The sequence below is a fragment of the Vulpes vulpes genome, chromosome 12 (assembly GCF_048418805.1).
Source record: "Vulpes vulpes isolate BD-2025 chromosome 12, VulVul3, whole genome shotgun sequence".
Lineage (NCBI taxonomy): Eukaryota > Metazoa > Chordata > Mammalia > Carnivora > Canidae > Vulpes > Vulpes vulpes.
The window spans coordinates 145090722-145103673 of record NC_132791.1 but is presented as its reverse complement, the minus strand read 5'-3'; the positions used below and the strand labels follow the sequence as shown (position 1 = coordinate 145103673).

At 36.1% G+C, this 12952-nt stretch overlaps 1 protein-coding gene across 1 annotated transcript; it reads right to left on the bottom strand.

Annotated features, from left to right (window-relative positions):
• Nucleotides 1–8894: 8894 nt before the first annotated feature.
• INSL5 (insulin like 5) lies at nt 8895–11708 on the bottom strand. The gene is given in 2 exon segments (XM_025983264.2): nt 8895–9077; nt 11532–11708. Coding segments are annotated over 2 exon segments (360 nt in total).
• Nucleotides 11709–12952: the final 1244 nt, after the last annotated feature.

Sequence of the window (12952 nt, the reverse complement as noted above, 5' to 3'; positions counted from 1 at the left end):
TTTAACTCTGCCTGTTAAAGCACAATAGCAGCCATGGTTAATAAGTAACCAAGTAAGTGTCTCTGGATTTCAATACAACTATCTTTGTGTAACTGAAAGATTAATTTTACATATTCTTCATGTATCATGAAGTTCTTTTCTTAATATTTTATTTATTTGAGAAAGAGAAGCAGAGAGAGAGAGAGAGAGAGAGAGAGAGAGAGAGAGCATGAATGGGGGGAGCAGCAGAGGGAGAGGGAGAAGCAGGTGCCCCACTGGGCAGGGAGCCCAATGGAGGGCTTGATCCCTGGGGACCCTGGAATCATGACCTGAGCTGAAGGCAGGTACTTGACCAACTGAGCCACTCAGGCACTCCTGAAGTTATTCTTCTTCTGACTTTATTCAACTACTTAAAAAGTAAAAACCCTTTTAGAATGTGAGCCATACAAAATCAAATGGTTAGGGCATATCTGGCCCATGGGCCACAGTTTGGCTACCTGGCTTCTAAAGAGTTCATCTTAGAGGAGGAAAAATTGGAAACATAATAAAGAAGTTGAAATTTTAATATTTCTAGCTTAAAGTGGAAAGTAAGCAGCAATGACATAGAAAATGACAATAGCATCTCTAAATTAATAAGTGAGAAAGGGGGGTTAGCCTTGCAAACAAAAAAATTAAATACTAGATTATATAGAATATAATCAAGTATGTCATGTCACTCATTAAATATGAATTTGCTTCATTTTCCTATCAGATTGAATTAAGAAAAGCCATAAATAAAAAACACATTCAGTTCTTCTGATATACAAAACATCAAATTAAAGAATATTATACTTTAGTGGATTTATTCTGAAAATGCAGAGAAATTTCAACATAAGGAAGGCTATCAAAGTAATTCTTCATCTTAAAAAATCAGAAAAATATATGATGAAGTCTAATAGGTATTTGATAAAATTGAAAAGCTATTTAGAAACAAAATAAGTTCTTAAGCAAAATATAACACTCTTAAGATGACCAGTATTATATACACAAATATAATGTAAAGACCACTTTATTAATTTACTATTTATTTTTTCAAATACTTGAACCAGCAAACATCATACTGACTACTGAAATGTTAAAACTGCTTCCATTAAAATTAGGAACATGAAAGAAATGCCTACAGTCATTACCATTATTAAGAATTCTTCTGGTTACATTCCCAGTGAGGACTTCCCTAGCCATGCTGTCTAAAATCCAGTCCCCCACCAAGCCTTCCTATCCCCCTTCCATACTTTCTTTTCTCCTCAGTCATTATTTAATATTTCACATGTTTATGTTTGCCTTCCATTATAATATACATTTTATTCATCTGTTTCATTCACAGTTGTACCCTTAGCATCCACAATGCCTGGCGTTAATCTCAATAACTAATCGTTGCATTATAAGTCATGTTATAAGAATGTGAAGCAATCAACTTAAATTCTGGAAGAAACAAAATTGCCTTTTTATTAGTAGATAGCAATAGTGTATACCTAGAAAACCCAAGATAGACTAGTAAAGCAGCCATTAAATTTAATAAAATAACTGGACAAGGTTGCTGGAGATAAGATGAATATACAAGAGCAAGATTTTTCTTTGTACTATAACAAGCATTTAGAAATAAACATGGGAGAAATTTCTCATTCACAGTGGCAAATAAAGGTGGTAAATAAAAAGGTACACAAGACTCCTTATCAAAATACCACCAACATTTTTCACAGAGCTAGAACAAACAATTCTAAAATTTATATGGAACCAGAAAAGACCCTGAATAACCAAAGTAATATTGAAAAAGAAAGCCAAAGCTGGAGGCATCACAATTCCAGACTTCAAGCTTTATTACAAAGCTGTAATCATTAAGACAGTATGGTACAAGCACAAAAACAGACATATAGATCAATGGAACAGAATAGAGAACCCAGAAGTGGACCCTCAACTCCATGGTCAACTGATCTTTGACAAAATAGAAAAGAATATCCAATGGAAAAAAGTCTCTTCAACAAATGGTGTTGGGAGAACTGGACAGCCACATGCAGAAGAATGAAACTGGACCATTTCTTCACACTATAGACAAAAATAGACTCAAAAAGGATGAAAGACCTAAATGTGGGACAGGAATCCATCAAAATCCTAGAGTACAACACAGGCAGCAACCTTTTTGACCTCACCTGCAGCAGCTTCTTGCTAGACACATCTCCAGAGGCAAAGGAAACAAAAGCAAAAATGAACTATTGGGGCTTCATCAAGATTTCCTTCTGCACAGCTAAGGAAATAACAAAACTAAAAGGCTACTTACAGAATGGGAGAAGATATTTGCAAATGGTACATCAAATAAAGGGCTAGCACCCATGATCTATAAAGAACTTCTCAAATTCCAAACACAAAACACAAAAAAATCCAATCAGGAGATGGACAGAAGACACAAACAGACATTTCTCCAAAGAAGACCATGTGGCCAACACACAGATAAAAAAATGCTCAACATCACTCAACATCAGGGAAATACAAACCAAAACCACGGTAAGATACCCCCTCACACCAGTCAGAATGGCTAAAATTTACAACTCAGGAGACAACGGATATTGGCAAGGATGTGGAAAAAGGGGAACCCTATTACACTGTTGTTAGAATGAAAGCTGGTGCAGCCACTCTGGAAACCTGTATAGTGCTTCCTCAAAAAGTTAAAAATAGAACTATCCTGTGACTCAGCAATTGACCTAGTCCTAATAGACTACTTAGGCATTTATCCAAAGGATACAAAAATAGTGATTCAAAGGGGCACATGCACACCAATGTTTATGCGGCAATGTCCACAATAACCAAACTATGGGAAAAGCCCAGATGTCCTTCAACAGGTGAATGGATAAAGAAGATGTGGTACAAATATACAATGGAATATTACTCAGGCATCAAAAAGAATGAAATCTTGCCATTTGCAACAACATGGGTGGAACTAGAGGGTATTATGCTAAGCAAAATAAGTCAGTCAGAGAAAGACAAATACCATATGATTTCACTCATATGTGGAATTTAAGAAACAAAATAGATGAACACGGGAAGGGAAAAAAAATAATAAGATAAAAGCAGTGAGAGAGGCAAACGATAAGAGACTCTCAACTATAGGGAACAAACTGAGGGTTGCTGGAGGAAAGGCGAATGAGGGGCACTTGGTGTTATGAGCACTGGGTGTTGTATGTAACTGATGAATCACTAAATTCTACCCCTGAAACTAATAATACACTATATGTTAACTAAATTGAGTTTAAATTAAAAAAATATATATATATTTTAAGTACAAGACCTACATAATTAGCATTACAAAAAGTTACTAAAAGGAATAAAATATTATGTTATTATAGTAACATATTTGGATAGGAATTCTGAATATCATAGAATATGGTGTTTCTTGTACTAGTGCAAATATAATGCAATTCAAATTATAATTTCAATGAAATTTGGGGGAACAAAATAACACAATTATGAAATCCATATGGAAGAATCAATGACTCATAAGAGCCATAAAAAATCCCCCCAAATCTAATCTATAATGATGGACAGCCTTCCTTAAAAGATATTACAATTTATCATAAAGTTACTGCAATTGAAATAGTATGTGGCTAATTCAGAATAAATAAAACAGTGAACAGAATAAAGGCCAAAAGTTCCAAATATAATGAAAACAACGTATGACTAAAATGACATGAAATTTCCTTGGGCAAAAGATGGTTCATTTAATAAATAATGCAGGAAACATTTTCTGTCCATTTGGAAGAAGATGAAAATTAAACATCTCACATTAAACAAAAATAAATGTAATACGGATTACATTTAAATGCAAAGCATATAAAACAAAATTATCAGAATAAAATTTAGTAGAATTGGGGTGCCTGGGTGGCTCAGTGATTGAGCGTCTGCCTTTGGCTCAGGACTTGATCCCAGAGTCCCGGGATCAAGTCCCACATCGGGATCCTTGTATGGAGCCTGCTTCTCCTTCTGTCTGTGTCTCTGCCTCTGTCTCTCTCTGTCTCTCATGAATAAATAAATAAATCTTTAAAAAAGTATTTAGTAGAATTCTTGCACAACCTTGCACTGAGGGAGATGTTCCTAAGCAAAACAGAAAATACAGAAACTATAAAGAAAAAGACAGACATTAGCAAAAGACATCCTAACTGAAGTCAAGATATACCAAAGCATGGAGGGAAATATTTTATTCAGACGACAATCAAAAAAGTTAGTATCTTTAATATAAAAAAAGCTTTGAAAATTGCTAAGACAAGTATAAATACGTTAAAAAATGGGCAAATAGACAAATTTACAGAAAAGAAAATACAAATTTCTAATAAATACGAAAGGCGATCATAGTCATGATAATGCCAATAAAACCAAAATGGTATTCAATATTTCACCTTTAAGAATTGCAAATTTCTGCAAGCATAATAACAGTATGGACAAGTGAGGACATAGAGAAATGGGTACTTTCACAAATTTCTAGTGAGAATGTGAATTAATATAAACTTTTTAGATGGTAATATCTCAGTATGTGTTTTTTAATTTATTTATTTTTTGTGTGTGTTTTTAAATTTAAACTACACATACCAGGATATTACTGAAATATCTCCAAGATATACTACATACAACCACAACAAGATGTAAGATAGTGTGTATAATCCCTTTTTCTGTAAACTAGTATGATGGACTCAGTAGGTATTGTATTAGAGTAGGTCAACTACTACAAACTATAAAACCAAACATAAAACAACTCAAAGGTTATTGTTACTAAGTTGTGGGATAGTATAAAAGATATTAAGGGCTAGTCTTGGACAATTCCAACTGGCCACAATTAGTCACTTGACCACAAAGGAAACAGAAATGTCATCTAGCTGTGTGTGCCCAAGAGGAAGAGGAGAAATTTTGATGGACAGCCCAAAGTCCCCGCTATAGATAATGAATAGGGAGATAGGTAGGTAGATAGACACATAGATATGGAGGAAGCTATCTACCTGTATTTTTAGTTATACTACATAAATTCAGTATAAATGTGATTTTTATTCCTGGCAGAAATGATAAGAAACTCTCCATAAGGGTTATATTATAACTTAGAACCAAATGGAAGAGGAGGAAGCTTTTGTTTTATTTTATATTTCTCTGGACTGTTTGCCTTTCTTAACTCGATACATATATTTCCCACCCTCCAAAAAAGTAGCTATAGGATTTATTCAAGTGACAACAGTACATCCCATTCTTCCTCTTTGTTTCTCTTTTCTCTGTGTACTTAAAATATATAGATACATTTTAAGTGGCTAATAAGTATATGTCAAATAAATAGTACTAAAACAAATATACTGAAAAAATAAACATACCTTTTCTCCTAGCAACTTGATAAGCTAGCCCACTGAAATGAAAGTGTCAATATAAGGATACAAAAACAAGGCTATTTAGTGCATCTTTATTTGTAATGGCAAATACTGCAAACAATTTGAATACCTATTGATGAAATTTCAAAAAGTACAAATTATAGAATTGTAGCTCTCAAACTTTTTGGTTTCAGTACTCTTTACACTCTTAAAAAGTTATTAAGAACTCCAAAGAGAGTTCTATATGAATTAAATTTATCCATATTTATCATAACAGAAATTTTAAAATATTTATAATCTCATTTAAAAATAATAAACCCACCATTTGCTTCGACGTGGATGGAACTTGAGGGTATTATGCTGAGTGAAATAAGTCAATCGGAGAAGGACAAACATTATATGGTCTCATTCATTTGGGGAATATAAATAGTAGTGAAAGGGAATAAAGAGGAAAGGAGAAAAAAATCAGTGGGAAATATCAGAAAGGGAGACAGAACATGGAAGACTCCTAACTCTGGGAAACGAACTAGGGGTGGTGGAAGGGGAGGAAGGCGGGGGTGGGGGTGACTGGGTGGCGGGTACTGAGGTGGGCACTTGAGGGGATGAGCACTGGGTGTTATTCTGTATGTTGGCAAATTGAACACCAATAAAAAATATTTATTATTTAAAAAAAGAACTAAAAAAATTAAAAAAATAAAAATAATAAATGTACCATATGTTAATGCAATGACATATTTTATGAAAAATGTCTATTTTCACAAAACAAAACACACAGTAAAAGAATGGCATTGTTTTCAGGCACATGGGTAGCTCTGTCAGTTAAGCATCTGCCTTTGGCTCAGGTCATGATCCCAAAATCCTGGGATTGAGACCCGTGTCAGGTTCCTTGCTCTGTGGGGAGCCTGCTTCTCCCTCTCCTCTGGCTACTGCTCCCCCTGCTTGTGCTTTCTCTGTCTCTTTTCACATACTCTTGATACTTTTTAAATATTATACCAAAACTCCACAAGTGGCTGTTTATTAAAGGTTAGTTGCAATGTAGAATCTGAAACCATATCAATGAACTTTTGTACTGTTAGATTAAAATCTTTATTTTGCACTTTGAATAGATCTCTTATTCATGATTTTTAATATCATGCATTGATCATCTGGAAAATATTGGTTCACTGAGCTATGCTGATCTCCCAAGTATTGACACACTTCATTATGCAATGAATTATCAAAAAATAAAATTCATGAATATCATCACTGATGATATGGTGATGGTGATGGATAAAAGTTTTCCAAAATTGCTTATAAGCTTGAATTTTATCATCAGCAACAATAGTGTCAACTGTTTTCCTTGAAGTGACAGTCTTTGTTCATCTTCATTTTTTTTTTTCATTTAAGTTCAAATACCTGAGTCTGAATAACTACAGTTTTTCAGTCTTTCATTAAAAAAAAGAAAAGAAAAGAAAAGAAAAGAAAAGTACTTCCTGGAAAAAGCAGCTAGTTTTAAGCTCACAACTCAATCATGTAAGTACATTATTACCATGAGACAACCATCATATCCCAGTATGTTCCAAAAGCTCTTCATGCAGCCTTCCCATTTCACCACCCACCATTTTGACAAGGCATGTACTCAAGGACTGAGATTTAATATAATTAATTTTTACCGCCTCATCAATGGACATTCTTTCAATGACACCAAATAAAACAAACAACAGACAAAAAGCCAAAACAAAACAAAACAAAAACAAAAACAAAAACCAGGGAGTTATGGGTGATGAAAAATGCATTGACTGTCATTGTAGTTTGATGTGACAGCCTTGATTCATGCTAAGCAGCCTAAATTTGAATCCAGTAACACCACCTCCTTAGCTGTGTGTGACTAGGGCATATTTACCTGATTCTACTGAGCTTTAGTTCCTCTATCTGCAAAACAGTGATAAAGTACTATCCACTCTCATAGATTTTTTTGCAACAAATGAATGAAATAAAATGTTTAAATGCCATGCCCAACGCCATGACATAGTTTAAGAGCCCAATATGTAGTAAATGGATTTCAACTACAGACTGCAGTGTTAATAAAAGCAGCACCTCAGATAACAAGAAATCTATTGTTATAACCTACTGGAGAGTTGACTGTCAGATTTAGAAATGAAAACATAGTTTTGTGATTTCCTTACTTTGTCTTTCTATCTGTGAAGACCTCCAATTGTGTCACAAGACTCAACTATCTGGGTTGTCAGTTTTTTTAACTTCTAGAATGAGAACACAATGTCCTTCTACCTTTGAGAAAGTAAAACCCAAAGCAGCCCAGACTATAGGAAAGAGCTTATTATTCTAACACTTTCTGGGTTTTAGCTGTTTGGGGACCTAACCAACACACATATGCCTCCAGTTATCTTCAAGTACAAGGGCTGCCCTATGACCCAGCAATTGCACTGTTGGGGATTCACCCCAAAGATTCAGATGCAATGAAACGCCGGGACACCTGCACCCCGATGTTTCGAGCAGCAATGTCCACAATAGCCAAACTGTGGAAGGAGCCTCAGTGTCCATTGAAAGATGAATGGATAAAGAAGATGTGGTTTATGTATACAATGGAATATTACTCAGCAATTAGAAACGACAAATACCCACCATTTGCTTCAACGTGGATGGAACTGGAGAGTATTATGCTGAGTGAAATAAGTCAATTGGAGAAGGACAAACAGTGAAGTTCTCAATCATTTGGGGAATATAAATAATAGTGAAAGGGAATATAAGGGAAGGGAGAAGAAATGTGTGGGAAACATCAGAAAGGGAGACAGAACATAAAGACTCCTAACTCTGGGAAACGAACTAGGGGTGGTGGAAGGGGAGGAAGAAGGGGGGTGGGGGTGAATGGGTGACGGGCACTGAGGGGGGCACTTGACAGGATGAGCACTGGGTGTTATTCTGTATGTTGATAAAATGAACACCAATAAAAAATAAATTTATTATAAAAAAAGTACAAGGGCTGCATATTAGGGAACACTTATCAAGCACTTTAAGATGTTTTGAGAAAAGCACTTTGTTTAGATTCTTATACGTTGACCATGAATCAATGTTTAAATTCTCAGTAATAGTATACAGCAACCCAAAATTTAAGAGTGGATAGTTATTTCTGGATGATGAGGTAAAAGTTGATTTTTATTTTCTTTTTATGTTTGTTTGTTTTTGGTTTTGTTTTACATTTTCTTACCATCAGCATAATCTATTTACTGTGTTAAAGTTATTTTAATTTTTTTTAAAAGGAGAAAATCACAGTGAGTTTGGTTTATGGCATTTTTACTGCAATTTTGCACAGCATTTAAAATTTCAAAGGATAAGTTAAAATTTTAAAAGAACAGTGCACTCACCTTGGCAAAAGGAGGAAATAGACTTCACTGTGGTTTTAACCACTCACCCACAACTTTGAGGAAAGAAAGATTGTCTAGTCAAAAGCCATTATTTTAATAACACAATATAAGCATTGTACTGAGCAGTAAAACATGTTAACATGTGCTAAAGCTCTACCATCTTTGAGTATTGGCTCTTGTCTTAACAAAAAGCAAGCAAATCAGTTATGGAACAGCAGGCAGTGCAACACACACTTCATAAGTCTTGTTTTAACATCACCCAGTGCTTCTCTGAGACCCCAAACCCTCCAGTAGGCAGCTGTCCATCCTGAAGACTTTCCCCCCCCTGAGGAACCCACCTTCGGGGGTTTTGCGCTGTGCTTTCCTCAGAAACATAATCATAAACATAATTTGGGAGCTGGAGGTGGTTTCCTCACTCAGTGGTATGGAAGAGAAAAAAAGAATACTTCCTCAGAGGGACCTGACAAAGAAGGAAGGTAGCAGCCAAGTTCTACGCTTGGGAAAATGCATTGGATTTTTAAAGGAAATTGAATCCTTCCCATTATTTTCTTTAAATGTCTGGCTTCAGAAAGATTAGACATTCTGGGAAGAACTCGGTCATCTCCACCCACCTCATTTTACAGAGGAGAAATGACACAGCCAGTGTTGAGGCCAGTGAATAGCCAAGTCAGGGTTGGCCTTCTGTTGTACTGGTTACCTCTGCTTGTTGACCAGCAGCCTCCATGATATTAGTCACATGCTATTAACACACACACACACACACACACACACACACACACCAACAAAAAATAACCCTGAGTATGCCATGTAAGCTCATCAGTAAGTCAGGAAGTGGAGATATAAACCTCTATGTCTGAAAACAAAAAGTAGTTCCCACTATAACCAGAGTGTTGTTCCCAAAGTGCTCCCTCAATTTAATCTTGTTCAAACTCATTTATCAGTACCTTAGCATACTGGCAAGTACCAAGAAAACCTACATGAATGAATGCCGATTAGGCAACCACTAATGGGTGGAATAGATAATACATGAGAAAATACTCTGTGAAAGATAAACTATTATGATGTCAGTTGGTGTTAAAAAGAAAGCCTTGCATGGACATCCATTCCACTGCCCTATGTGTTTCATGGTTATTTCAAATATATTCTTTCTATCTTTCTTTTGTTTTTAAGATTTTATTTATTTACTCATGAGACACACACACACACACAGAGAGAGAGAGAGAGAGAGAGAGAGAGAAAGGCAGAGACACAGGCAGAGGGAGAAGCAGGCTCCATACAGGGAGCTTGATGTGGGACTCGATCCTGGGTCTCCAAGATCACACTCTGGGCTGAAGGCGGCACTAAACCACCGAGCCACCGGGCTGCTCCCAAATATATTCTTTCTACTGCATTTTGGCTTGCTAATCCAGAGGTGGATAAATAATGATAAGCCTACTAAATTATGCTTACTGTCTTGAGATTTAAAAAACTCTTATTATATCTGTTAACATCTAGTAACTATGAACCTCTCAATGTGGGAGTAGTAAGTTCATAATTTTTCAAGAAATTAGCCCACCAAAATATGAAAACTGTGGGTCATTTTCTAAAAATATTTTTGTTTACCAAAGTCATTTGTTTTTTTTTTAAGATTTTATTTATTTATTCATGACAGACACACACACACAGAGGGAGAAGCAGGCTCCATGCAGGAGCCTGATATGGGACTCGATCCCCGGTCTCCAGGATCATGCCCTGGCCTGAAGGCAGCGCTAAACCACTGGGCCACCAGGGCTGCCCTACCAAAGTTGTTTGAACGCACATTGAAAGCTTTACAATTATATATGTGCTTGCAACATTATGTAGTCACATTTTCCTTTTTTAACTTTTTATTATAAAACTATAACTCTCAATGATGAACATAGAATCTTAAACAAATTCTATTTCACACTTTAACATAGGATTAGCCAAAAATTCCAGTCAAACTTCTTGAATTGAAAAGTGAAGAAATGCAGTGAAGTCAGTCCCCTCGGTATTTCTGAAACACATTAGACTTATTCCTACCTTCTACATCTTGATCGAACAATCCCTACTAGAATTCCCATCAGAATTCCACTTCACCTCACTCTTTGTAACTCCCCAAATCCAACATGTCCTTTAGGCCCTCTAACAAATACTCCTGCTCTCAAATACCCCTGCCTCTCCGATGCTATCATTTATGACAGCAGTTCACCATCTTCTCTTTCCCACCTGAGATCCAGTATAGAACAAACAAAGACCTCAGCTCTTGAAGCCAAATGGACTTAGTTTGCTTCCTAGCCATGCTACATAGCAGCTGGGTGAACAATTTTGTCCCCAGTAAAATGGTAAATGGAGGTAATATTGCTTACTTCACAGGATGCTTATCAGCAAACTGAATGAGATATTGCACATGAAACCACCTGGCACTTAATAAGTGCTCAATAACATTTTCCTTCCTTCCATCCTCATTTAGCATCTGCCTAAATTCCACCTTATTATATTCTACAATTATCCACATGTGAAATCATCCCTGCCACTTCGACATGTCCCTTCAAATCATGGGTTTCTCTCTAGTCCCCATAGCACCCGCCATAGACATTGAGCTCATCAAAGTAGTTATGCAATCAAATGACCTCAAGCTGGAGGTCCTTATTTTCTGAAAGGTACCAAGCTCACTTCTTTCCCAAGCCAAATTCAATTTATTTTAATAATTAACCCCTTAAACTGATACAGAAGTGGCTTAGAAGTCTAGAGAAACAAGTTCTAAAACAAGCCTGGAAAAACAAATAATAAATGAAGGAGTCACATGAGTTCATGTTACCTTGCTGACTTTGAGGGATCCCTTTGGGTGCCTTCGCCACCTGGAGCTAGCACAGAAATAAACAACTGCTTTTATGTACTCTAGCCCCCAGAGGAGCTTCATAGACTCCTCACTCCTCGCTTCTGAGATGGCAAGTAGGACAGAGAATAGAAATAAAGCCAAAAAGGTGCCCTTCATTTTGCAAGGATTGAATAAGAATCTGATGTGGTGAACATTGCCAAATTAAGTTTTGAAGTTACTGTCACACTCTTGTCCAATTTATACTATCTTTCCCAACATTTTATTGGTCAGAGCCTCATTTTAACAATATTTACAAAGCACAAAGGTTACATCGTGAAGTTTTGATAATGTGCCTTTATGATTATTGCTAGTTATTCAGTCACTTCTGAACACCATCACTTACCATTAACTGCATCCATGAAACAATAAACAGAACGCTCTCTTAGAAACATCTAGAAAAATACAGGCTTTGAAAGTAGCCACGTATGACTCTCAATAAATCTTTCCACATTTGGCCAGCAAAAGTTTGTTGATTGTATCTGTAACTAGAGCACTTAATCCTCTTTATTTGGAGATTGACATAACTTTTCCTTCTCATCTAGTCTGCAACTCATTTTACTATCCGTGTGGCTTGGAACATGTAACTGTCTTCTCTGAGTCTAGTTTCCTCATTTGTGAGGAAATAATTTGCACTTATGTTGTTGTGAAGACAGGAGTTAACATAAGTAAAACACATAGCATCATATAAGATGTTTAATAAACACTGAGTAAATTGACAATGTGATACTCAAGGGATGATAAATGTGATTTTTGGTTGCAAATAGCTACTATGGAAGGCTTTTATGTATAACTCTTGATCTCATAACTATCCATAAATTTGCACTGCCCTGATCTTTTTCTTTCCTTCCTTCATTCTTTCCTTTCCTTTCCTTTCTTTGTTCCTTTCCTCCTTCCACAAATAAGTTCTAAAAGGCAGAACCATTGAGTACTATTTCTGAAACTGTTTTCTCTAGGACATGAGTCTTTGAAGATGGTCTTTGAAAAAAAAATCCTATGGTAATAGTCCCTTTCTTGGGGGATTAATAATGCATATTTTATTTAACGGCTCAGAGAAGACTTATAATTAGGAATCTTCTTTAATATGTTTAATTCAGGGCAGCCCAGGTGGCTAGGTGGTTTGGCGCCTGCCTTTGGCCCAGGGCATGGTCCTGGAGACCCAGGATCGAGTCCCACATCGAGTCCCATGTCGGGCTCCCTGCATGGAGCCTGCTTCTCCCTCTGCCTGTGTTTCTGCCTCTCTCTCTCTGTGTCTCTCATGAATGAATAAAATCTTAAAAAATATATGTTTAATTCAAAGTTTCCCAAACTTATTTGACCCAAGAAAATCTTTCACTATGAAATTGACTAATATCTGGCGAAGT